The 24,328-nt window shown below is 41.5% G+C and overlaps 2 protein-coding genes across 2 annotated transcripts in view; one reads left to right on the forward strand and one right to left on the reverse strand.

The window, feature by feature from the left end:
- The first annotated feature begins 3,968 nt into the window (after positions 1 to 3,968).
- On the forward strand, positions 3,969 to 10,416 carry ube2t (ubiquitin-conjugating enzyme E2T (putative)). The gene is made up of 7 exons (XM_060938048.1): positions 3,969 to 4,054; positions 4,336 to 4,465; positions 7,389 to 7,458; positions 7,570 to 7,675; positions 8,615 to 8,713; positions 8,813 to 8,896; positions 10,194 to 10,416. The coding sequence occupies exons 2-7, from the start codon at positions 4,357 to 4,359 to the stop codon at positions 10,308 to 10,310; spliced, it is 585 nt and encodes a 194-aa protein (XP_060794031.1). The 5' UTR covers positions 3,969 to 4,054; positions 4,336 to 4,356; the 3' UTR covers positions 10,311 to 10,416.
- A 265-nt stretch (positions 10,417 to 10,681) lies between these two features.
- The window catches only part of cdc42l2 (cell division cycle 42 like 2), a 34,530-nt gene continuing 20,883 nt past the window's right edge, over positions 10,682 to 24,328 (reverse strand). The window contains exons 4-6 of the mRNA XM_060938049.1: positions 18,978 to 19,087; positions 18,673 to 18,870; positions 10,682 to 11,840 (exon numbers count right to left, since the gene is read on the reverse strand). Of these exons, the coding sequence (XP_060794032.1) occupies positions 11,751 to 11,840; positions 18,673 to 18,870; positions 18,978 to 19,087 (398 nt within the window). The 3' untranslated portion in view covers positions 10,682 to 11,750. The remainder of the gene's footprint in view (positions 11,841 to 18,672; positions 18,871 to 18,977; positions 19,088 to 24,328) is intronic.

Here is a 24,328-nt window from a genome sequence, read left to right on the forward strand (position 1 = left end):
CCTTCTTGCTGTGAGGCGACAGCGCTAACCACTACACCACCGTGCCGCCCCATTTAATAATCCTTTCATATTTTAGCTTTTTTGTACTTATTGTTAGATTGAATATTGAATATATATTGTAAATAATGTAGTCACATTTTATTATAATTGGGTGGGTTTTTTTTGGTTTTTGTTTGTTGTAAGATGTATGTGTGTGTATAACAGGGCTCGTTTTGATAGCAGTGGCATTTTGCCACTGATTGGACTACCCTGTTGTTGTTTAAATAAAGGTTCCAAGCAAGCACCCGAAGAAAAGCCACGCAGATACGGGGAGAACATCCAAACTGCACACATTAAGGTCCCCATTGGCTACTGGGCTCAAACCAGGAACCTTCTTGCTGTGAGGTGACAGTGCTAACCACTACACCACTGTGCCACTCTGATAAACAACTAGAATCTCTGAATTCATAACGCTCCTTGAACCAAAATCTTTGACTTTGCAATTGACCTTCCCAAATCTCTGACTTCACAATATGTACTTAATCCCAAGTATCTCTGATTTTGTAATGCCTCCTGAACTCCCAAACTCCCTGACTTCATAAAATTTCTGCTATATCTGCCTCTGTTTTCTATCCTGAAATTAATGAGGGGGAACAATACAGTTTGTCATCTTAACTGGAAATCGGAAAGCACAAACACCTCTATCCTGCAGACTCAAGACTGCAAAAGTTCCATAACATTAAACATTTAAAAAGTTTGATGTGTTGTTCATTATTAAATTAAAAATGGTAATTGTTGGCAAATCACTGTGGTATAAGATTAACACTATCTCATACAAAATCAAAATACTCAGTTTTACAGTTTAATTTTCTTTGTTTATGTAGCCCAGATATTATTATTATTGAAAGAATTCTGAAGGGAATCCTTATATGGGTGTGATGGTCAGGTGTCCACATACTTTTGGCCATATTGTGTATGAGCAGCAAACAGACACTGAAGGAAATTTTCAGGAAAATCGGTGTCATCACTTTAAAACAAACATAATTTTCTAACAATGTAAAAGTTACTTTTCACACGAAAACATCACATTACCTTCATTTCATCCGTTAAAACACTTTTACTTTGAACTTTCTTTCCTTCCACATTATTAATGAGTCTTTTCTCAGTAGAGCAGCAGCTACAATTATCGACAGTCCATAATTATCGACGCCTTTTCAGATTTACCAATAAAGAACAATTTTACAAAGGTGAGTTTCAGTTACAACAGTTAATTAATCAACTGCAAGACCCCCCTCGTCCTTTGATCTTGTCGTCTGATGACACAGTTCGCTACCTGAGATGGAACTTTTTTATCTCCAAGATCCTTTTTATCTCCATTATCTCCAAGATCCTTGAAAAAGCTGTGGCACAGCAGTTATGCTTATATTCACATAGGAATAACATCCATGAAATGTGTCAGTCAGGATTTAGACCTCATCATAGCACAGAGACAGCTCTGGTTAAAGTAGTAAATGACCTACTGTTGGCGTCTGATCAGGGCTGTGTCTCGCTGCTTGTGTTGCTTGACCTTAGTGCAGCATTTGATACCACTGATCATTCCATTCTTCTGGATAGACTAGAAAATGTTGTGGGAGTTAAGAGAACGGCCCTCTCCTGACTCAGCTCTTATTTAACTGATCGCTATCAGTATGTTGATGTAAATGGTGATTTTTCTAGACATACTGAGGTAAAGTTTGGTGTTCCACAAGGTTCTGTCTTGGGTCCACTGCTTTTTTCTTTATATATGTTACCTCTGGGTGATATTATTCGTAAACATTGTATTAGTTTCCACTGTTATGCTGATGACACATAGTTGTATGTTTCTGCAAAACCTGATGAGAGACACCAGCTTAATAGAATTGAGGAATGTGTGAAGGACATTAGACACTGGATGCTTATTAACTTCCTTCTGCTTAACTCTGACAAGACTGAAGTACTTGTACTTGAACCACATGCAGCTAGAAGTAAGTTTTCTGATTACACAGTTTTGGCCTTTCTGTTTCTTCACGTGCAGCAGTAAAAGACCTCGGAGTGATTATTGACCCCAGTCTTTCATTCGAAACTCACATTGATAACATTACCCGGATAGCTTTCTTTCATCTCAGAAATATTGATAAGATAAGAAATTTAATGTCACTACATGACGCAGAAAAACTAGTCCATGCTTTCGTTACCTCCAGGTTGGATTATTGTAATGCCTTACTGTCTGGATGTTCCAATAAGTGCATAAACAAGCTCCAGTTAGTTCAAAATGCAGCAGCAAGAGTCCTTACTAGAACTAGAAAATATGACCACATCACGCCTGTCTTATCCACACTGCATTGGCTCCCAATCAAATTTCGTATTGATTATAAAATACTTCTATTGACCTTTAAAGCACTGAATGGTCTCACACCACAGTACCTGAGTGAACTTCTGGTCCTCTATGACCCACCACGCCTACTTAGATCAAAAGGTGCAGGCTATCTGCTGGTACCTCGTATAGTGAAGGCTACATCAGGGGGCAGAGCTTTTTCTTACAAAGCCCCACTGTTATGGAACAGCCTTCCAAGTAATGTTCAGGAATCGGACACAGTCTCAGCGTTTAAGTCTAGGCTGAAAACATATCTGTTTAGTCAAGCCTTTTGTTAATGGTGTTTATGAGGTAAAGGTGTAGATCTGGAGGGTCCTCAGACATAGAGTGTTTTGGTAAACTGGGATGTATGGATGCTGTCAGTCCCCACTCGCTTGCTCACTCGAGTTTGTTGACGGTGTAGTGGCTGCTGCTTTATGTCCCGGGGCTCCCTCATGCCTGTGTTACCTTCTGGCTCTCCCCTTTTAGTTATGCTGCCATAGTTAGTTGCCGGAGTCTCTGCTTGTACTCAGTGCAATATGTATACTGTTCCTACTTATTGAGGTGACATTGGGCATTCCTAACAACCTGTGTTTTCTCTCTCTCTCTCTCTCTCCCCCCCCCCCCCCCCAAAAAAAAAAAAATCTGTCCCTCTGAGTTACATGTCGGTCCTGGGATCGAGATGCTGACCTCTTCTGCTCCTCGGACCTGCTTGATCCATCCTGGTGCCCTGTGTCTGGTTGGAGTCTCATCACATCGCTCCTGTGGAGGACGGCCCCATGAGGACAGTTGAAAGTCACACCTGGAGGACGCTCTGGACTCTTACAGTAATGCTTTTATGGCTGAGGACTACAATTGACTTGCTAACTTTAGGACTGCAGTTGTCATGAACAGTTTTGCACTCAAGTTTCCATCAATGAAGAGTTATAACATCAACGAAACTGACTTCATGTTAAAACTGTTAATGTTATAGTCATGTTGTCTGTTGTTGCCCAAATGAGGATGGGTTCCCTTTTGAGTCTGGTTCCTCTCGAGGTTTCTTCCTCATGTCGTCTGAGGGAGTTTTTCCTTGCCACCGTTGCCACAGGCTTGCTCATTGGGGATAGATTAGGGATAAAATTAGCTCATGTTTTAAATCGTTCAAATTCTGTAAAGCTGCTTTGCAACAATGTTTATTGTTAAAAGCGTTATACAAATAAACTTGACTTGACAAAGGTGTCGATAATTGTGGAACAGTGTCACGTGATCTGATACGCTAAGTAATCAGTAATCAACTCTTTTTTTTCCAGTGGAAGTCTGAGTAACTATTCATGCACAATTTACGTACATACTTTTGCAACGGCCAAAAGATCGTTAAGGTGTCGATAATTGTAGCCGCCGCTCTAGTCTAGTTTTTCCACCCCCGCTTTAATTCACCTTAATGTTTCTAATTTGGACTTGACCTCACCTACATTTAACCTTGTTTTGCCGCAGCATATATTTTTTTCTTTTTTACATTCGGCAGAAAACAGAGCGCAGAATCCGCCGGGTGAAAGTCGGCGCTGTTCATCCCCGTGGCCGCGTCCCGCAATGAGCGGCGATAATATTATACTACAATACCCATGAGGCCTTGCACAGGAAGCGGGAACGCGCATGCGCGTGGCGTACTCCATTTCAGCCGGGAGAATCAAACGAGCGCAAAACAAAACAGCGGATTGAACTCTGGTAAGTTATAATGGTTTTATTTGTAGTTTGTGCAGTAACCGGTTTACATAGTGTGCTTTAAATAATGTTTATGTATTTATGAGAGAAACAGAATCCATTTGAGTTGTTAGTGAGCACAGTGTCATGACTGTTATTTAGCCTGCTATGTTTAGTGACGATACCGGAACAGCACTGAAGTATCGTCGCGAGCTGACAGTCAGTCAGGATAATACAGTCGCTTTCTGTTGTTAGAAATGTGTTCTGTTAATTTTGATGTCGCGTGTTGGACCTGTAACTCACAGACAGACGTGTATGAAGGCAGCATGCAGAGGAACAGTCGCCTGAAACGCGAGCTGCAGATGCTCAGTACCGAGCCTCCGCCTGGGGTTTCCTGCTGGCAGCTGGACGAGAGAGTGGGGGAGCTGCAGGCCCGTGAGTACTCAACTCAACTCAACTCCGCTCAACTCAACTCAGCTCAAGTCTGCTCAACTTAACTCATCTTAGCTCAACTCTGCACAACACAGCTCGACTCAACTCTGCACTACACTACACAACTCAACTCAACTCTGCACTACACAACTCTGCACTACACAACTCCCCACAACACAACTCAATTCAACTCCGCACAACACAGCTCAACTCTGCACTACACTACACAGCTCAACTCTGCACAACTCAACTCCCCACAACACAGCTCAATTCAACTCTGCACAACACAACTCAACTCTGCACAACACAGCTCGACTCAACTCTGCACTACACTACACAACTCAACTCTGCACTACACAACTCCCCACAACACAGCTCAACTCTGCACTACACAACTCAACTCTGCAAACTGTGGGTGGTAGAAATGGGCAACTGGACTTGCTTGAAGATTCTTGCTCAACTCAACTCTGCACTACACTACACAACTCAACTCTGCACTACACAACTCCCCACAACACAACTCAATTCAACTCCGCACAACTCAACTCTGCACTACACTACACAGCTCAACTCTGCACTACACAACTCCCCACAACACAACTCAACTCTGCACAACACAGCTCAGCTCTGCACTACACAACTCTGCACAACACAACTCAACTCAACTCCGCACAGCTCAAATCCGCACAACTCAACTTAACTCAGCTCAAGTCTGCACAACTCAGCTCAAGTCTGCACAACTCAGCTCAAGTCTGCACAACTCAGCTCAACTCCACACAACACAACTCCGATTCACTTCTAAAGAAGTCGTACAGCTGCAACTGTTGCCGGCCAAAACAAGATCACTACTGTACTGACTAGATATAATTTGGTTCGTATAAGAGACTCAACATAATGTGTTGCACTGGTTTATATTCTGTTTAAGTTACTCAGAGATTACTTAAATAATGGACTTCACACCGCACACGTCATGCATCTCATTTTTGCCAGGTCTCTCTCTCTCATATACTTACTGTTCACATAAGACACAACTACACACACTCACTGGACACTTTAATAGGAACTTGTTCTTGATTCTAAGATTCCTGTTTGTGACCCAATATGGTATTCTGCTGTTGCATGCTGAGATGCTTTTCTGTTCACCACGGTTGTAAAGAGTTGCTATGAGTTGCTATATCCTTCCTGGCAGCTCAAACCAATCTGGCCATTTTCCTCTGACCTCTCTGATCAACAAGGTATTTGTTTCCACCCACAGAACTATCACTCACTCAGTGTTTTTGTGTAACCTCTGGAGACTGGTGTGTGTGTAGTTTCTGAAATACTCAGACCAACACCCATGCCACAGTGAAAGTCAGAGTTAAATTTTTCTCATTCTGATGTTTGAAGTGAACATTAACTAACTAAAACTCTTGATTTGTATCTGCATGATTTTATACATTGTGCTGCTGTCAAGGGATTGGCTGATTAGAGAACCGCATGAAACAGGTGTATGGGTGTCTCTAATAAAGTGGCCGGTGAGTGTATAGTGTAGATAGCTATCAGCTATGTTATTACACATACTGAAAGTGATGACTAGGCTACTCCTTTATTTTTGGTCATGCAACTGACATGAATGATAGCCAGCCAGGGTCCCTCTCTGAGCTCAGGCTCTAGGATTTTCAGCCCCACCTCACCCTAATTATAATCTCGGTCTGATTGTAGATGTAAAGATGGTCTATAGCCCATCGTCTTTGCATAATGTTTAATTGCTCTTGACCCATCAGCAGTCAGTGTTGCCATTGTGCTGCTATTTCCTGGGGATTTTCTTTTGTTGGCATTTGGTTTCTCAACCCAGCAGTGGAAATGGGGCATTTAAAAAAATAAATAAAAAAACCACACCAGACAGTGCTGTGAGATCTCTTGTTGGTGATCATCTTGGCTTCCACTGATATGGAGGAGAGGGTTGAGTCAGTGATTGTATAGACATTGTGTACAGTTGGTAGGTTTGGTTTGCCTCATAAAAAACTCGTCATGATGGGCGTGGAGAAGATTCTGTGCTGGACAGAAAATCAATGACCCTCGGGGGGGGACTTTTTTTTTAAATCCAGTACACAGATGGTATTGCTTTTTATTTAAGGCATGAGGACAAGCAAATCCTTCATTGTATTGCCGTAATGTCGTTTTAAAAACAAGAAGCAGAATAGCGGTTTTCAATTTCAATTCCCCACAGCATTGCATTTTACTTTCTAGTAAGTTGCAGTTGTGCCACACTAAAATGCGGTCACTGTTTAATCACCGCCCAAAGCCAGCATTTGTGGGTGTGGTTGTAATTAGAGAAGGCCTTTAAGTTTTCCAGGATGCATTGCTGTCCATCAGTATAAAGTAACAGGTTTTTCATGGGTCTTTTTTTTTTCTTTCCTGTTTCTACAACACGGAATTCCTATTAAAAAGTGATAAGTTTGACTAAAAATACTTGTAGGTCACAGCAGGATTTAGGAGTTACGTTCTCACACTTCAGCATGGCTCGTTGTCCTTATGTCACAAATGAAGAGCATTACCATCTCTCTCTGTGAATTTTAGTCGATGTTTTTTCCCCTGGTGTGATTGTTTTTATTTTAGGCAGAGTCTTCGCCATAGGTGCGCGTAAGAGGATATTACACTGCAGTCACGTTCTCATGTGTGCGCAGTAATGAAAATTTTTTTAGGTTAAATTTGGTCAACATGCATCCAGAGCAGAAGAAAAAACAAACGGGACGGATGAAACCGTATCAAGACAGTGAATCCAAGAAACCGTCGCAAGAATATTAATTGCTAATTTTTGCAAGTTCAAGTGCAATGCACACGACATGAAGTACAATCTAGTTCACTTTCATTTTTGTGATTGCTGTTATATTCGACTGAGCAGTGGTGCTACTGCTGATTTCATGAAATCCTCGCTGTTTTGCAGAAATTGTTGGAGGTGCCAACACTCCATATGAAGGCGGGCTGTTCACACTGGAAATAAAGATCCCTGACAGGTGAGGACTTTTAAATACAAGTGTGTTTGTGATCTTCAGTTTGTAGTCACAAAATGAAAGTCCCCTTTCAGTGTACTGACTGCTCAGTGGTGTTCACCTTATTGTTCCAAGGTATCCATTTGAACCTCCCAAAATGCGCTTCCTGACGCCCATCTATCACCCCAATATTGATAACGCAGGTCGTATTTGTCTTGATGTGCTGAAATTACCACCCAAAGTAAGTAATTTAAAAAAAAAAAGCCTCACTTTGAAAATCCTCGGACGAATCATGACATCTGACAATTTTTTGTTAGAAATTGTTCTCGTGTTATGCTCTGTTCGCACGGGAGAAGTATTACCTATGGACCTCTGGTAATTCGCAATTACCCCCGCACCTCTGTGTTATTGTGTGGCGCATTCGGACGGGATAAGCAAAAGTCTGTAATTCACTGAATTTACAGACATTGTGACCGGATGTGTCACACAAGCCATCCAGTTGAAGATTCTTCGTGCTTTCTTCTTGGAGTTCTTCTTGGAGCTGTGTTTCTGCTTATCTGGTTCAAATACGGGATAGGCCTACTACCACTTGCCCCGAAATGCTGTTTATCAAAATTTCGCCCATATCCTCCATTATTCACTCCAGAAAAGTACAAGAGACGCGCGTTTAATAATTACACAAACAGACATGCGCATCCACACGGGACTTGTATTACCACTGGACGTCTGTGTTTTGCCGAAACACAGTAGGTAATTCGCGGCGGAATTATTACTTGGCAAATTACGGACATGGCGCATTTGCACGGGACTAAGAACTCAGACATTCTCTGTAATTATTCCGAATTACCAGAGGTAATACTTATCCTGTGCGAATAGGGCTTTAGTTGCTTTTTCCAGAGAGATTCTTACAAAGCTACATTTGAGATGTTATGATCTTTCACTTTCTGAAATACAGGGTGTTTTTAAAAAAAAAATTGATATTTGAGATGTAAATATCATAAACTATATAGGCGAGGCAAATGAAATTGAACAGGATTAATGTTGAGCAATATAAGATTTATTCCTCAAAATTTGAATGAGAAATTCAAAAAAGTACGTGGATTCCATAAACGATTTCACAGATTTAATATGCAAATGCAGGATTGTGAAAATGTTAAAAATAAATAAAATCTTTTCATAGGGAGCATGGAGGCCCTCACTGAACATCTCCACAGTGCTGAGCTCAGTGCAGCTTCTCATGGCAGAACCAAACCCAGACGACCCATTAATGGCAGATATTGTGAGGTTTTTTTTTTTTTTTTTAATATAGACTTTCTGCTTCTAACCCACTTGTTTCCCTCCTTGCATGTTTTTTTTTTTTCAAATGTATTTCCTTCAGTCCTCAGAATATAAATACAACAAAGCAGTTTATTTGGAGAAGGCACAAAGATGGACAGTGAAATATGCAACACAAAAGAACAAGGTTAGTTTTTTTTTTTTTAAATACACTTAGGTTTATTGCCCATATTAGGATGGGCAATGCAAATGAGATCTGTTCATCTGATTTGCTCGGAGTAAAACTGATGCACAATTAACCCTCACTTTTAATACATGTCTGATGCATATCGTTCATTCTTTAACACGTTTGTGCTAATACGAGTGTTTATATCTTGTATACAGATGCAGTGAGCTGAAACCTGAACACAGACTTAAACTATTTGGCTACTGTATTTTACATTCAGTTTTTGGGCAAAAATATGATAATCTAGCTAGAATTCTTAATATTTTAAGTGGCATCATCGCTTAAGCTTTCCATTTATGGCTACTGGCTGTCCAAAGCATTTCCAGAAACTTCCAAACGGCCACTGATAGTGATGCAGGATTACATCAAGAAGAGTGGACAGCTGTACTTTTTAAATCCACTCATCTGACTGAAACACACCGCCTTACACTATCAAGAGAAACAATTCTAATTTAAGACATTTCCGTGTTTTTTTTTTAAAGGTAGACTGCTTTTCAGATTTTAAGTGTAGGTCAAAAAAAAAAAAAATCGACACCAATTATTTTGCTTTAGTGGACTGAAATCTGAGTTTGAATCGCAGACTTTTTTTTTTATAATAATAAAATTTAGAATAACTGATGAACTTGGGGCCATGTCGCCCTAAATTCTCCACTGCGACCCAATTCAAGATACGTCATGCATCACGTGGTGGGCTTTCCCTGTTTGCACAAGGCATTGTGGGATACAACTTTTGAAACAGGAAAGAAAAATGGAGGCTGTGAGAGATTGATTACAGTAACAGGAAGCAAGAAGACAATGTTGTTGCGAAGGAAAAGAAATGCAAGACCAAACTAAAATATCGGCGATCAGCTGTTTGTTTAGTGACAATGATGTAGCTGTCAGTGCACACGGACTTCCTCTGTCTGCTTGACTGCGCGAAGCAAGTGATTTCATGCACATTATTTGCTCAGGAATCCCCTCAAATTAAATAACTTCCCAGCCACAGAACAGCCTGATATTTTGTGAGATATTGCAGATAAACATCACAATGACATTTCAGAGGGAACTAAATTTCACCGATTTCATAAAATCAAAAGGCCGTCTCACTTTAAACCTAAGGCAGTGTTCCGATCCTAAAGTCCCTATATTCCACCAATAGATGATAAGTTTTAGACAAATTATCCTTTTAAAATCTGTCATTTGCCGCTGAACAGTGTGCTGTCGACCTTAATTTTGTCCATTTAATGGTGAATAATTAACTTTTCTGTACTATTTGTAGGGACAGATGGAAGCAGAACAGAAGATTCTTGAAGATAGAAGCAATAAAATGGCACTAAGGAGAGAAGCACTTTCAGCGCAAGAAAATGTGGAACCTCCAAAAAGAGTGTGCATGTAGTTACATGAAGTGTACTAGTTGTCTTACATGTGCATGTTTTTAAGTTGGAAATGTTAAAACCATTTACAGTGGGGTCACGAGCAATGAACATTAAATTTTTTTTTAAAGATATTTTTTGGGCTTTTTTCACCTTTATTGGATAGGACAGTGTAGAGACAGGACAGGAAGTGAGTGGGAGAGAGAGACACAGGGAGGGATCGGGAAATGACCTCGGGTCGGAATCGAACCCGGGTCCCTGGATTTATGGTATGGCGCCTTATCCACCTGAGCCATGACGCCCCGGCAATGAGAACATTTAATAATAAAAAAAAAAAAACCCTGGTTAGAGAGTGACACATGCGGTAGAGTAAGGTTTGCTTCAAACAAGCAGGTTGTTAAACATTGGAAGTATTTATTTTGAGGTAATTCACACATGATAATTTTCTGTAACGAAACATTGCATATAAAAATATATTTAAAAACAAAAACCCTAGAGTGTATGTGAATGGCAAAAGACCACCTTCACGCACAATTACGATCAACTCTTAATTTGAAACACTTAATCTGATTATGGGACAATTACTACTGCTTGTTATTAAACTCAAGTGATTTAAAATAAATATACAAGGTGAAAAAACAACCTATTCAGCACTGGCTCGAAATACAAGTTGTCAGCATCCCACTTATCTTGATAAATTCTGCTGGAAAGGAAAATTGGAATGAAGGTCTTGCTTTGTGGATCACAGGTGACTGCATTTTTTGGAATGAATTTCAACATGATTTTGGGGGGAGAGCAAACAGTGGCTTAAATAATTTAACTTGGCTTTGCTGTTGAAAGCGAAAGCATTTTAGAAACAAAAGGAGCCTTGGTTCACCAGTTGACTGTATTCTTTAACCTACTGCGTCACTTTCAGGCTCAAGCAGTTAGAAGTGCAGCGCAGCCAACAGTTCAGGATGCTCTGATAAATCCGCTACGCCGTTAAATGTAATCATACAATAATACTGTTTGTCCAGGTTTTCTGGAGACCTACGAAAGCCTAAAATTTTACAGATAAATGACTTCTGAATTTGTAAAAAATAACACCATTTTAACAGTTGAAATTCAAGTTTCTCTGATAACTATATTTCAGTGATGCTAAACAGGTTAATATGAATAAATAATTTAAAACTCTTCGTTAGCCTTAAGGGGTCTTATTAATCCCATTTGAGAATATACTAATGAAATAGAATACAAATTAAGATAACATTTGTGACAAATTTTCTTACTCTTACCTTACACTTATTCTATTCATCTTGCTTAAATTCAGATGGCATCATCATTCAAGGCAAAACAAGAAAACAAAACATTACAGTTGCTACAGTTAGTCCTTTCCTCAATGTGAACCACAACTGATTCAGATGTAGATGGATGATAAATCACAGACGGTTTGTGCCTGAAAGGACCGATTGGCAAGGTTCAACTCATAAAAGAACACATTTAGGCTTTTTCTTGGGCTCTGGGGGCTCCAGCGCAGCAAGTATGGCTTCATCGAACACATTCTTCAGCCCTTTCTACAAATAAAGCAGAGGAAATGAATTGATTAGACAATGAACTTGCTAACACAAGAACTGAAAAAAAAATTGAATAAAAGCTTGCATTAGGGCTGGGCAATAGGATATCGTTTTCATGATCTCTATTTATTCAGAGATGTCCACAAGCGCCGGTAACCAGTGGTTTTCTCCACTGGCTACTCGACCCCAGAAAGAAGGAAAAAAACCCACTTGCCTTTCAATGTTCAAGTGATTTATATATCATCTCTGCTGCCCATAATTTGCTGCAAATCCAATTATTCCACCACGAAATTCAGGTCTAGCATGACCGGAAGCAACACCATATTTGTTGATTGGCTGAGCCGGACTACGCCGTAACGTATGTAGTTATGTTACAGAGCCAGGCAGCGTACTACAGTGGGTAACTGAGAAAGCCAAGCCCACATAGAGCTGGAGGGAAATTTCATACATATTTTGGAAGTATTTAACAAGGAAATGGTGAGTAATTTATTAGCCGAGAATGCACCAGAAGGCATGCAAGTTAAAAAATTTTCTGGTAGCATAACCCCCCTAACATTAGCACACCTTTGGCTTCACTGCCACAAATTCCAGAGCCACCTAACTATTTATTTAAAGCCGACTACTTCAAACTTTCTGGAGAACCCTGTTTATTTATTTAAATTATTACAAACTGACAGCCCATGTCCAATGCCAGTGGAAATGGAGGCGGGTGTGAGTTTCTCATCGCCCCCCCACATACAGTCAGCCAATATATCATCAGTAGATCAAAGCCTCACGACAAGTTTTCGAGGTAAATCCGACTTTCTTACCCCCTAAATATAGGAATGCCTCTTTGGAGACTTTCTTTCGGTTGGTTGAGAATGACATTTCGCATGTATTCACCAAAAAACGTGGATACAAAGTACACGATAACTTAACTAAAGAACAAAGAGTGGCTTTAAAAGAACTTTATAGTGATAACACTGATTATTAAACCAGCTGATAAGGGTGGAGCAGTGGTAGTAATGGACAGTGAGGACTATGACGTTGAAATTGGACGTCAACTTGATAATTCCACCTTTTATAAAAGATTGAGGTCTAATCCAACGGAAATGTATAAAAAAGAAATACAAATTGTTTTGACATCTTTCCTTGAGAGTGGAGAGATAACAAAAAACGAATATGATTTCATGAAAGTTGATCATCCTCTAACACCTGTTATTTACATTTTGCCCAAAATACATAAAAACTATGAGAAGCCCCCTGGTAGACCTATCATAGCTGGCATTGGATCACTAACTGAAAAAATATCCACATTTATTGACTTTTTCCTAAAACCTCATGTTGTCACTCTCTCCTCTTTTGTAAAAGACTCTATGGACATGATCAAACTCCTTAAAGAAATTGAACTTCCAGCTGACATAATGTTGGCCACTTTCGATGTTGAATCATTATATACCAATATTCCTCATGACGGTGGCATTAACGCAGTGGACTTTTTCTTGAGTACACACCATGAAAATAGAACACCCAGCGTGGAATGTATCAAACGTTTGACTGAGACTGTGTTGACAAAAATTTTCTTCATGTTTAAAAATGATTCCTTTTTGCAGATTAGAGGGACTGCTATGGGGAGCACTATGGCACCCAATTATGCAAATCTGTATGTGGGCCATTTTGAACATAATGTGGTTTTAAACCAAGCTGTCAACCCATTTTATGATAAAATTCTCTTTTATAGGAGATATATTGATGACATTATTGTGGTGTGGAGAGGCACAGAAACTGAGCTAGTTGATTTTCAGAACTTTTTAAATGAGAGAAATGAAAATCTGAAATTTACTGGTGTTTTTAATAAAGAACAAATCAGCTTCTTGGACCTCTTGATATCCGTAGATGGTAGTAGGTTAAAAACGGACCTTTATAAAAAACCTACGGATAGAAATGCACTTTTACATGGCAAAAGTTATCATCCCACCACTTTAAAGCGGAATCTACCTATCAGTCAGTTTAATAGGATACGTCGCATCTGCAGCTCTGACCTAGACTACACAAGGCAATGTAGTGCTATGTCCGAGCGCTTTAGGGAGCGCGAGTACTCTGAACATTGGATTAATAATGCAGTAGAGAGGTTCCACAACATCGACCAAGAGACGTGTCTTAATAGAAAAAGACACAGGGCCTCTGATAATAGGCTATCCTGCATTACGCAGTACTCGCCACTGAGCAAGCGTTTTGAAGAGATAGTGAGGAGACATTGGCCCATCCTTAGCTCAGACCCTACCCTTAGCGATGCCTCGTTTAGACAGCCCCCACGTTTTGTATACAAGCGTTCATTCAATATACGCAACCTTGTCGTTAAGGCCGACCGACCACCAGACCGCGCACGGAGATTTCCTCCCCTTCCTGATGGCAACTATAGGTGCGGAAATTGCGTGCAATGTAATTTTACGCGCAAATGTAATTCTTTCAATCACCCGCACACTGGGAAGCCTTTTAAAATAAAAGGCGTTATTTTGTGCAATACACGAAATGTAATTTATATGATTAAATGTCCCTGCAGATTAGCCTATATAGGCAAAACAACAAGGTGTCTAAAAACGCGCATCGCAGAGCATAGAAGCAACATACGGTTGAATGATGAGAAGAACCCTGTAGCTGTCCATTTTAACACGTTTAAGCACAACCTCGCAACCCTTCAATATATTGGCATTGAACATGTTGCTACACCTAGACGTGGGGGCGATGTTGATAATCTCCTTTTAAGACGCGAGGCTTTTTATATATATACCTTGAACACCATTGCACCTAAGGGAATGAATATGTATTTTGATTTAAAACCTTTTTTGTAATTGATTTTCACGTGATATGTATTTTATATGTTGGTGTACTATATTCACATCTTTTTAATCTTTCAAACTTGCAAATGTTTTTTGGTTTTGCCTTTTGTATGATTGGTACAGGTTAAGACACCTGTCTGTCTAATTGATTGGCACCTTTGGGTGCCTTGCCTGGGCGGGTGTAGAGCAGGGTCACGTGATATAGGCCACAGCCTCTTCCTGTTACCCATATGCCTGATGAAGATCCAGGGTGATCGAAACGTTGCTTGTTTTAATTAAATAAAGTTTATTTTTTGGAGCGTATCCAGCAGTGTGCAGACCTATTTTCTTTTATTGTCTGACATTTTTGTCTGGCACCTGCAAAGAGTTTTTGGATGTGTGCACCCTACTCAAACGATTCTGGTAGCATAACCCCCCTAACATTAGCACACCTTTGGCTTCACTGCCACAAATTCCAGAGCCACCTAACTATTTATTTAAAGCCGACTACTTCAAACTTTCTGGAGAACCCTGTTTATTTATTTAAATTATTACAAACTGACAGGGGGCGGCGCAGTGGTGTAGTGGTTTAGCCTGGGCCCGCCCATCCTAAGCGTGACGCAACACGAGGGCCTGTTGCGACCTTAGTCTGGCCAGGCAAGCTATCTACAGCTCTTCCAAGCTCCCGAAAAATCGGGAACCAATCAACTTTGAGCATCTCCAACGGCCCTGGGTAGAGGCGTGTTCAAGGCACTGACGTAGTAGAACTGCGACCGGAAGCCATAGATTGTTTACAGAATCTATGCCGGAAGCGCTTCATTCACGCTTCCGCATCTATTACGCAAAGATGCTGTATTGAAAGCATTCAACGGGAAGTTCTGATTGAAAACGGAAAAAAGAGCAGCCCTGGAGGTATTTATTGAAAGGAAGGACGTTTTTGCCTTGCTCCCGACCGGCTTCGGTAAGAGTTTAATCTACCAGTTAGCCCCGTCGCGTCACATACGTCAGAGGAAAGAGTGATGTGATTGGTTTAAGCTTCGTCACAGCCTTTTCTGGCTTCGACCAGTAGCAAACTGAGGCATTTCAGGGAGGCGGGTCAACCACGGGCTCTGGGAAACGGTTGGGCTTAATATCTTGGCCAGACCAATAGCTCGGAGAGCTTTGAAGTCGCGTTAGCCAGGCTAGTAGTGGTTAGCCCTGTCGCCTCACAGCAAGAAGGTCCGGGTTCGAGCCCCGGGGCCGGCGAGGGCCTTTCTGTGCGGAGTTTGCATGTTCTCCCCGTGGGTTTCCTCCGGGTGCTCCGGTTTCCCCCACAGTCCAAAGACATGCAGGTTAGGTTAACTGGTGACTCTAAATTGACCGTAGGTGTGAATGTGAATGGTTGTCTGTGTCTATGTGTCAGCCCTGTGATGACCTGGCGACTTGTCCAGGGTGTACCCCGCCTTTCGCCCGTAGTCAGCTGGGATAGGCTCCAGCTTGCCTGCGACCCTGTAGTACAGGATAAAGCGGCTACAGATAATGAGATGAGATGAGACAAACTGACAGGAAGCAGCTGATGCAATGTTAAAATTTTGCCCTTAATCTTTGAACTGTTCATTTTTTTTTTAAAGAGATTTTTCTCTCTCCTTATGCTGAATAAAAAAGTATTGCATTGCTGTCAGTTTGGTAGCAAACCTCTCTCATGCTGCAGTGTGCATCATTGAAGGCTACGTTCACACTGCAGGCTTAAGTGACTCAAATCCGATCTTTTCGCCCATATGTGACCTGTATCCGATCTTTTATTGACAATATGAACGACACAGATCCGATTTTTTCAAATCCGACCCAGGCCGTTTGGATATGTGGTGCTAATTCCGATTCCTATCCGCTCTTTTCATATGCGACTTCAGTCTGAACCGCCAGGTCGCATTCATCCGACTTACACGTCATCAACAAGCCACAAACGTCACTGTTCTGTGCTGAAGTAGGCGGCGGGTCTCTCAAAAAAAGTTACAACATGGCGCATAATCACGGGCGCAGATAGAGGGTGGGACGAGTCATATTTAAATTCACCTCGTTCGGTCCCCCCCACTTATAGGGAGGAAAAAACGTCTATGCTGTCTTTCTTTGCATAAGGCAAACCTCACGGAAAAATCAAAAGACTAATTACCACTCGGTTTATTGAGGTGCACAGCAGTGTATACATATAGTTGCAACAACTCACACAAAACAAAGACTGATATTCGGTTGGTTGAGCTGCGCAGACTGCACAGGTTGCGAGCTCGAGCTTGGTTGCTATGGTTACTAACAACAAGTTTGACAGACATATCGGGGTTGGGGTTGGTTTGCTGGCAGCTTTGTCCCCCCCAGTTCAAAAAACGTATCTGCGCCCCTGCGCATGACATCAATGCGAGGGACGCTTCGGGCTGTGAAGGTTCTGAATCTTCTCAATGGAAGGACGCAGAGGTTAGGGAGCTGATTTCCATTTGGGGGGATACAGCTATTCAAGCTAGATTGGATGAGTCATACCGCAACCGGGCGGTTTTACTTCCGTAAACACTGGCCATGCTCACTGCGTGTGACGTCGTCGTATCCTGCAATGCGCATGCGGAACACTTTTAGGTCGCTTTTCGTTCATACTGAGGATCACATACAAGTCGCATATATTTGTTAATGTGAACGACCTCACAAAAAAATCGGATTTCACAAAAAAATCGGAATTGAGCATTAAGCCTTGCAGTGTGAACGTAGCGGAAATGTCTTTGAGAATCAGATCACCCATCCTTTGCAGCCATAATGATTTTTTTTTAAGCACAGCAGCACCACCTACAGGGAGATATTTGCTGTGCGGCCTCTAGCACAAAGACACAAACAGATTTACTGAGTTTAATGAGCGTATTTATAGTTATAAAAGTTCTTGGCGTACATCACCAAAATTAAATTTCATCATACAGAAGAATTTCTCTCCCCATATCTGATTCTGAACTGTGCATCAGTTTTAGGGTTGAACAGTGGAAAAGAACTAACTCCAGCCAAGACTGACTGATAAACGCCTCACAGCTTCTGTGAAAAATAGTGGAATATGTTTTTAAACACGCTCCTTATTGTGGAGTTCTACACACTCAAAAATTCACTTTCAAAGCTACAGGAGAGAAATCAAATGCTGTGTGTACACTACTGAGTGTGATGCTTATTACACTTGCTTTGGTTTTTCTCCAGAAGCACTGGTTCACTAATGCCGCTTTTCCACTACCAACGCGGCTGAGTCGGGCTGAGCCGTGCTGAGTTGGGCTGAGTCGAGCTGAGTGGGGCTGTTGGAGTTGCATTTCGACTACAACCGCGCTGAACCGTGCTGGCTGGAAGTGGGTGGACACATTGGGTGGAGTTAGCGAAAGTGGGTGGACGTCACGTGATGTCGTTAGGCGGCGCAAACAGTGACATCAGTGACCTTTTAAGCGGTAGTCTCACGACCCGAATAGTAAACAATAAACATGGAGTCGTTAGTGTTGCTGGTCTTGGTGCTGTGGCTTGTTGTCACCGACAACACCAACAGATACTGGCAAGAGCATATAGATGAGGCGAGGCGCATAAGGCTTCAGAAATTCTCGTAATTCTTCTTCTTCCGGGTTTACGGTGTTTACAGATCCCAGCGTGCTCGCGGGGCGTGTGAGGACACTCCTCCTCACCAATCAGTGTACAGGGGAGTGTCTCCTCACGCCCCTAGCCCCACTCGGCTCGGCTCGCTTCAGCCCGCTTCAGCCCCACTCCAAAACCGTGCGAGTTTTGGGTGCTGAGTCAGGCTGAAGCGAGCTGAGTCGTGCTGCTCTGAGGTAGTCGAAACGTGAGCCGTGTCGGGCTGAAGTGAGCTGAAAAAGGGTAGTGGAAAAGGGCCATAAAACCGGACAGCTTGTTTTGAGATTTTTAACCTGCCACAACAACTGCACAAAGCAATATCTATCCACCGGAGTACTCTTCCTGCACAACATGTGCTGCATCCATTTAAATTAAAAAAAAAAAAAAACACACACAGCTTGTCAGTTTTCAAGTGAACTCACTTGTGTTAATGCTGAACATTCCACGTATTTCACTGCTTTTAAATCCCTAGCGAGTTTCTCGGCTGTCTCTGGAGTGATTGGCTTCTGCTTGTTCTTGGCAAGCTTCTCAGTGGTTGAGGGATCGTCTCGCAAGTCAATCTGAGTTCCAACCAACAGGAATGGGGTCTTTGGACAGTGATGGGTAATCTCAGGCACCCACTGCATGCAAGGGGAGAGAAAGAAATGTTTAAAATGGCAACTTTATTAATCCAAAGCTAAGTATGTTGAAAACATGATGGTTTCATTTTTGCTGGAAGGAAACATACTTTTTCCTTGATGTTTTCAAAGGATGATGGTGAAACTACAGAGAAACAAACTAAGAAGACATCCGTTTGGGGATAGCTCAGGGGTCGCAACCGATCGTAATCTTCCTGACCTGGAAAGAGAAAATATCTCGATTCAGAGTGGCAAACTTTTCAACCCACCATTAGTTTTGCTTTGAATGGAGTAGAGCATCTTTTTATCATCATTTACTTTCAGAATTGGTTTGACTGTTAATGAACATATAAATATACAGCTATGGAAAAAAAATTAAAGTACTATACAAGAAGCTGCAAGTTCATGGTAATACAGTTAAGTCCATATATATTTGGACACTGACACAAATATATATATTTTTTTTTACCTGTTTACTGAAACATATTCAAGTTATAGTTATATAATGGACATGGACAAAGTCCAGACTTTCAGCTTTCATTTGAGGGTATCCACATTAAAATTGGATGAAGGGTTTAGGAGTTTCAGCTCCTTAACCTGTGCCACCCTGTTTTTAAAGGGACCAAAAGTAATTGGACAGTTGACTCAAAGGCTATTTCATGGGCAGGTGTGGGCAATTCCTTCGTTATGTCATTCTCAATTAAGCAGATAAAAGGCCTGGAGTTGATTTGAGGTGTGGTGCTTGCATTTGGAAGATTTTGCTGTGAAGAAAACATGCGGTCAAAGGAGCTCTCCATGCAGGTGAAACAAGCCATCCTTAAGCTGCGAAAACAGAAAAAACCCATCCGAGAAATTGCTACAATATTAGGAGTGGCAAAATCTACAGTTTGGTACATCCTGAGAAAGAAAGCACTGGTGAACTCAATGCAAAAAGACCTGGACGCCCACAGAAGACAACAGTGGTGGATGATCGCAGAATAATTTCCATGGTGAAGAGAAACCCCTTCACAACAGCCAACCAAGTGAACAACACTCTCCAGGAGGTAGACGTATCAATATCCAAATCTACCATAAAGAGAAGACTGCATGAAAGTCAATACAGAGGGGTCACGGCATGGTGCAAGCCACTCATAAGCCTAAAGAATAAAAAGGCTAGATTGGACTTTGCTAAAAAACATCTAAACAAGCCAGCACAGTTCTGGAAGAACATTCTTTGGACAGATGAAACCAAGATCAACCTCTACCAGAATGATGGAAAGAAAAAAGTATGGCAAAGGTGTGGTACAGCTCATGATCCAAAGCATACCACATCATCTGTAAAACACAGCAGAGGCAGTGTGATGGCTTGGGCATGCATGGCTGCCAGTGGCACTGGGTCACTAGTGTTTATTGATGATGTGACACAGGACAGAAGCAGCCGGATGAATTCTGAGGTATTCAGAGACAGTGTGTGCTCAAATCCAGCCAAATGCAGCCAAACTGATTGGTCAGCGTTTCATAATACAGATGGACAATGACCCAAAACATAAAGCCAAAGCAACCCAGGAGTTTATAAAAGCAAAGAAGTGGAATATTCTTGAATGGCCAAGTCAGTCACCTGATCTCAACCCAATTGAGCATGCATTTCACTTGTTAAAGACTAAACTTCAGACAGAAAGGCCCACAAACAAACAACAACTGAAAACCGCTGCAGTAAAGGCCTGGCAGAGCATTAAAAAGGAGGAAACAGCGTCTGGTGATGTCCATGAGTTCAAGACTTCAGGCAGTCATTGCCAACAAAGGGTTTTCAACCAAGTATTAGAAATGAACATTTTATTTACAATTGTTTAATTTGTCCAATTACTTTTGAGCCCCTGAAATGAAGGGATTGTGTTTAAAAAATGCTTTAGTTCCTCACATTTTTATGCAATCATTTTGTTCAACCCACTGAATTAAAGCTGAAAGTCTGAACTTCAACTGCATCTGAATTGTTTTGTTCACAATTTGTGGTAATGTACAGAACCAAAATTAGAAAAATGTCTGTCCAAATATTTATGAACCTAACTGTATATCCAACATACAATGATCTGTACAGTACAAATCTGTGATGCATGATTTTTTTTTTTCTAGAACACTGTACTAGCCTGTGATGACCTGGCGACTTGGATAAAGCGGCGAGAGATAATGAGATGAGACTGTACTAACTAGGCGTATACAGTGGAGAAAATAAGTATTTGATAACTTGCAAAATCGGCAGTGTTTCCCACTTACAAAGAATGGAGAGGTCTGTAATTATCGTAGGTACACTTCAACTGTGAGACAGAGAATCTTAAAAAAAAAAACTCCAGAAAATCACATTGTGTAATTTTTAAATAATTTGCATTTTATTGCATGAAATAAGTATTTGATCACCTACCAACCAGCAAGAATTCTGGCTCTCACAGACCTGTTAGTTTTTCTTTAAGAAGCCCTCCTATTCGCCACTCATTACCTGTATTAATTGCACCGGTTTGAACTCGTTACCTGTATAAGAGACACCTGTCCACACACTCAAACAATCAGACTCCAACCTCTCCACCATGGGCAAGACCAAAAGAGCTGTCTAAGGACACCAGGGACAAAATTGTAGACCTGCACAAGGCTGGGATGAGCTACAGGACAATAGACAAGCAGCTTGGTGAGAAGGCAACAACTATTGGCGCAATTATTAGAAAATGGAAGAAACTCAAGATGACTGCCAATCTCCCTCGGTCTGGGGCTCCATGCAAGATCTCACCTCATGGGGTATATCAATGATCATGAGAAAGGTGAGGGATCAGCCCAGAACTACACGGGAGGACCTGGTCAATGACCTGAAGAGAGCTGGGACCACAGTCTCAAAGATTACCATTAGTAACACACTATGCCGTCATGGATTAAAATCCTGCAGCGCGCGCAAGGTCCCCCTGCTCAAGCCAGCACATGTCCAGGCCCATCTGAATTTTGCCAAGGACCATCTGGATGATCTAGAGGAGGCATGGGAGGAGGTCATGTGGTCAGATGAGACCAAAATAGAGCTTTTTGGTATACAGTGGTGCTTGAAAGTTTGTGAACCCTTTAGAATTTTCAAAATTTCTGCATAAATATGACCGAAAACATCAGATTTTCACACAAGTCCTAAAAGTAGATAAAGAGAATCCAGTTAAATAAATGAGACAAAAAATATTGTACTTGGTCATTTATTCATTAAGGAAAATGATCCAATATTACATATCGGTGAGTGGCAAAAGTATGTGAACCTCTAGGATTAGCAGTTAATTTGAAGGTGAAATTAGAGTCAGGTGTTTTCAATCAATGGGATGACAATCAGGTGTGAGTGGGCACCCTGTTTTATTTAAAGAACAGGGATCTATCAAAGTCTGAGCTTCACAACACAGGTTTGTGGAAGTGTATCATGGCACGAACAAAGATTTCTGAGGACCTCAGATAAAGCGTTGTTGATGCTCATCAGGCTGGAAAAGGTTACAAAACCATCTCTAAAGAGTTTGGACTCCACCAATCCACAGTCAGACAGATTGTGTACAAATGGAGGAAATTCAAGACCATTGTTACCCTCCCCAGGAGTGGTCGACCAACAAAGATCACTCCAAGAGCAAGGCGTGTAATAGTCGGCAAGGTCACAAAGGACCCCAGGGTAACTTCTAAGCAACTGAAGGCCTCTCTCACATTGGCTAATGTTAATGTTCATGAGTCCACCATCAGGAGAACACCGAACAACAAATGGTGTGCATGGCAGGGTTGCAAGGAGAAAGCCACTGCTCTCCAAAAAGAACATTGCTGCTCGTCTGCAGTTTGCTAAAGATCACATGGACAAGTCAGAAGGCTATTGGAGAAATATTTTGTGGACAGATGAGACCAAAATAGAACTTTTTGGTTTAAATGAGAAGCGTTATGCTTGGAGAAAGGAAAACGCTGCATTCCAGCATAAGAACCTTATCCCATCTGTGAAACATGGTGGTGGTAGTATCATGGTTTGGGCCTGTTTTGCTGCATCTGGGCCAGGACAGCTTGCCATTATTGATGGAACAATGAATTCTGAATTATACCAGCGAATTCTAAAGGAAAATGTCAGGACATCTGTCTGTGAACTGAATCCCAAGAGAAGGTGGGTCATGCAGCAAGACAACGATCCTAAGCACACAAGTCGTTCTACCAAAGAATTGTTAAAGAAGAATAAAGTTAATGTTTTGGAATGGCCGAGTCAAAGCCCTGATCTTAATCCAATGGAAATGTTGTGGAAGGACCTGAAGCGAGTTCATGTGAGGAAACCCACCAACATCCCAGAGTTGAAGCTGTTCTGTACGGAGGAATGGGTTAAAATTCCTCCAAGCCGGTGTGCAGGACTGATCAACAGTTACCGGAAACGTTTAGTTGCAGTTATTGCTGCACAAGGGGGTCACACCAGATACTGAAAGCAAAGGTTCACATACTTTTGCCACTCACAGATATATAATATTGGATCATTTTCCTCAATAAATAAATAACAGAGTATAATATTTTTGTCTCATTTGTTTAACTGGGTCCTCTATCTACTTTTAGGACTTGTGTGAAAATCTGATGTTGTTGAACAAACATTGCAACTACCACCAGTTAAATTTGCCTTGTTAAATGTTAGGTCTGTAGCAAATAAGACTTTTATCCTCAATGATTTTATCACATCTCGAAAGCTGGACTTTCTTTTTATTACTGAAACATGGCTTAGGGCTGGCGATTTGTCCTCTTTTGTTGAACTATGTCCTCCCCACTATGGCTTTTTTAACTCTCCTAGGGTATCAGGCCGTGGTGGTGGTCTGGCAACAGTGTTTAATAAGCTGTTTAAGTGTAGGTCTTTGCCTAATCAAACTTACTCTACTTTTGAAGTTCAGTTATTGTTGATTACTGCATGCTCTCCAATTCTTTGTGCTTTAGTGTACAGACCTCCTAAAGCCACTAGTGGTTTCCTAGAAGAGTTCTCTGACCTTTTGTCCTCTATGGCCTCTCGTTCTGAGAAGCTACTTATATTGGGAGATTTCAATATTCATGTGTGCTGTCCCACTAAACCACTGGTCAATGACTTTTTAAATCTGATTGATTCCTTCAATCTAACTCAGTTAGTATCTGGCCCCACACATATGAGGGGTCACTCACTGGACCTGGTTTTATCACTGGGTCTCTGTACTGCTAATGTTGAAATCACTAACACTACTGTGTCTGATCATTATCTCATCTCATCTCATTATCTCTAGCCGCTTTATCCTTCTACAGGGTCGCAGGCAGGCTGGAGCCTATCCCAGCTGACTACGGGCGAAAGGCGGGGTACACCCTGGACAAGTCGCCAGGTCATCACAGGGCTGACACATAGACACAGACAACCATTCACACTCACACCTACGGTCAATTTAGAGTCACCAGTTAACCTAACCTGCATGTCTTTGGACTGTGGGGGAAACCGGAGCACCCGGGG

This window comes from Neoarius graeffei, chromosome 13 (assembly GCF_027579695.1).
Source record: "Neoarius graeffei isolate fNeoGra1 chromosome 13, fNeoGra1.pri, whole genome shotgun sequence".
NCBI lineage: Eukaryota > Metazoa > Chordata > Actinopteri > Siluriformes > Ariidae > Neoarius > Neoarius graeffei.

Bases quoted from the DNA above. Each gene is read 5' to 3' on its own strand.
- ube2t (XM_060938048.1), top strand. From the start codon at position 4,357: ATGCAGAGGAACAGTCGCCTGAAACGCGAGCTGCAGATGCTCAGTACC. The intron at 8,714-8,812 runs GTGAGGTTTTTT...TATTTCCTTCAG, and splicing joins ACCCATTAATGGCAGATATT to TCCTCAGAATATAAATACAA. The intron at 8,897-10,193 runs GTTAGTTTTTTT...TACTATTTGTAG, and splicing joins ATGCAACACAAAAGAACAAG to GGACAGATGGAAGCAGAACA.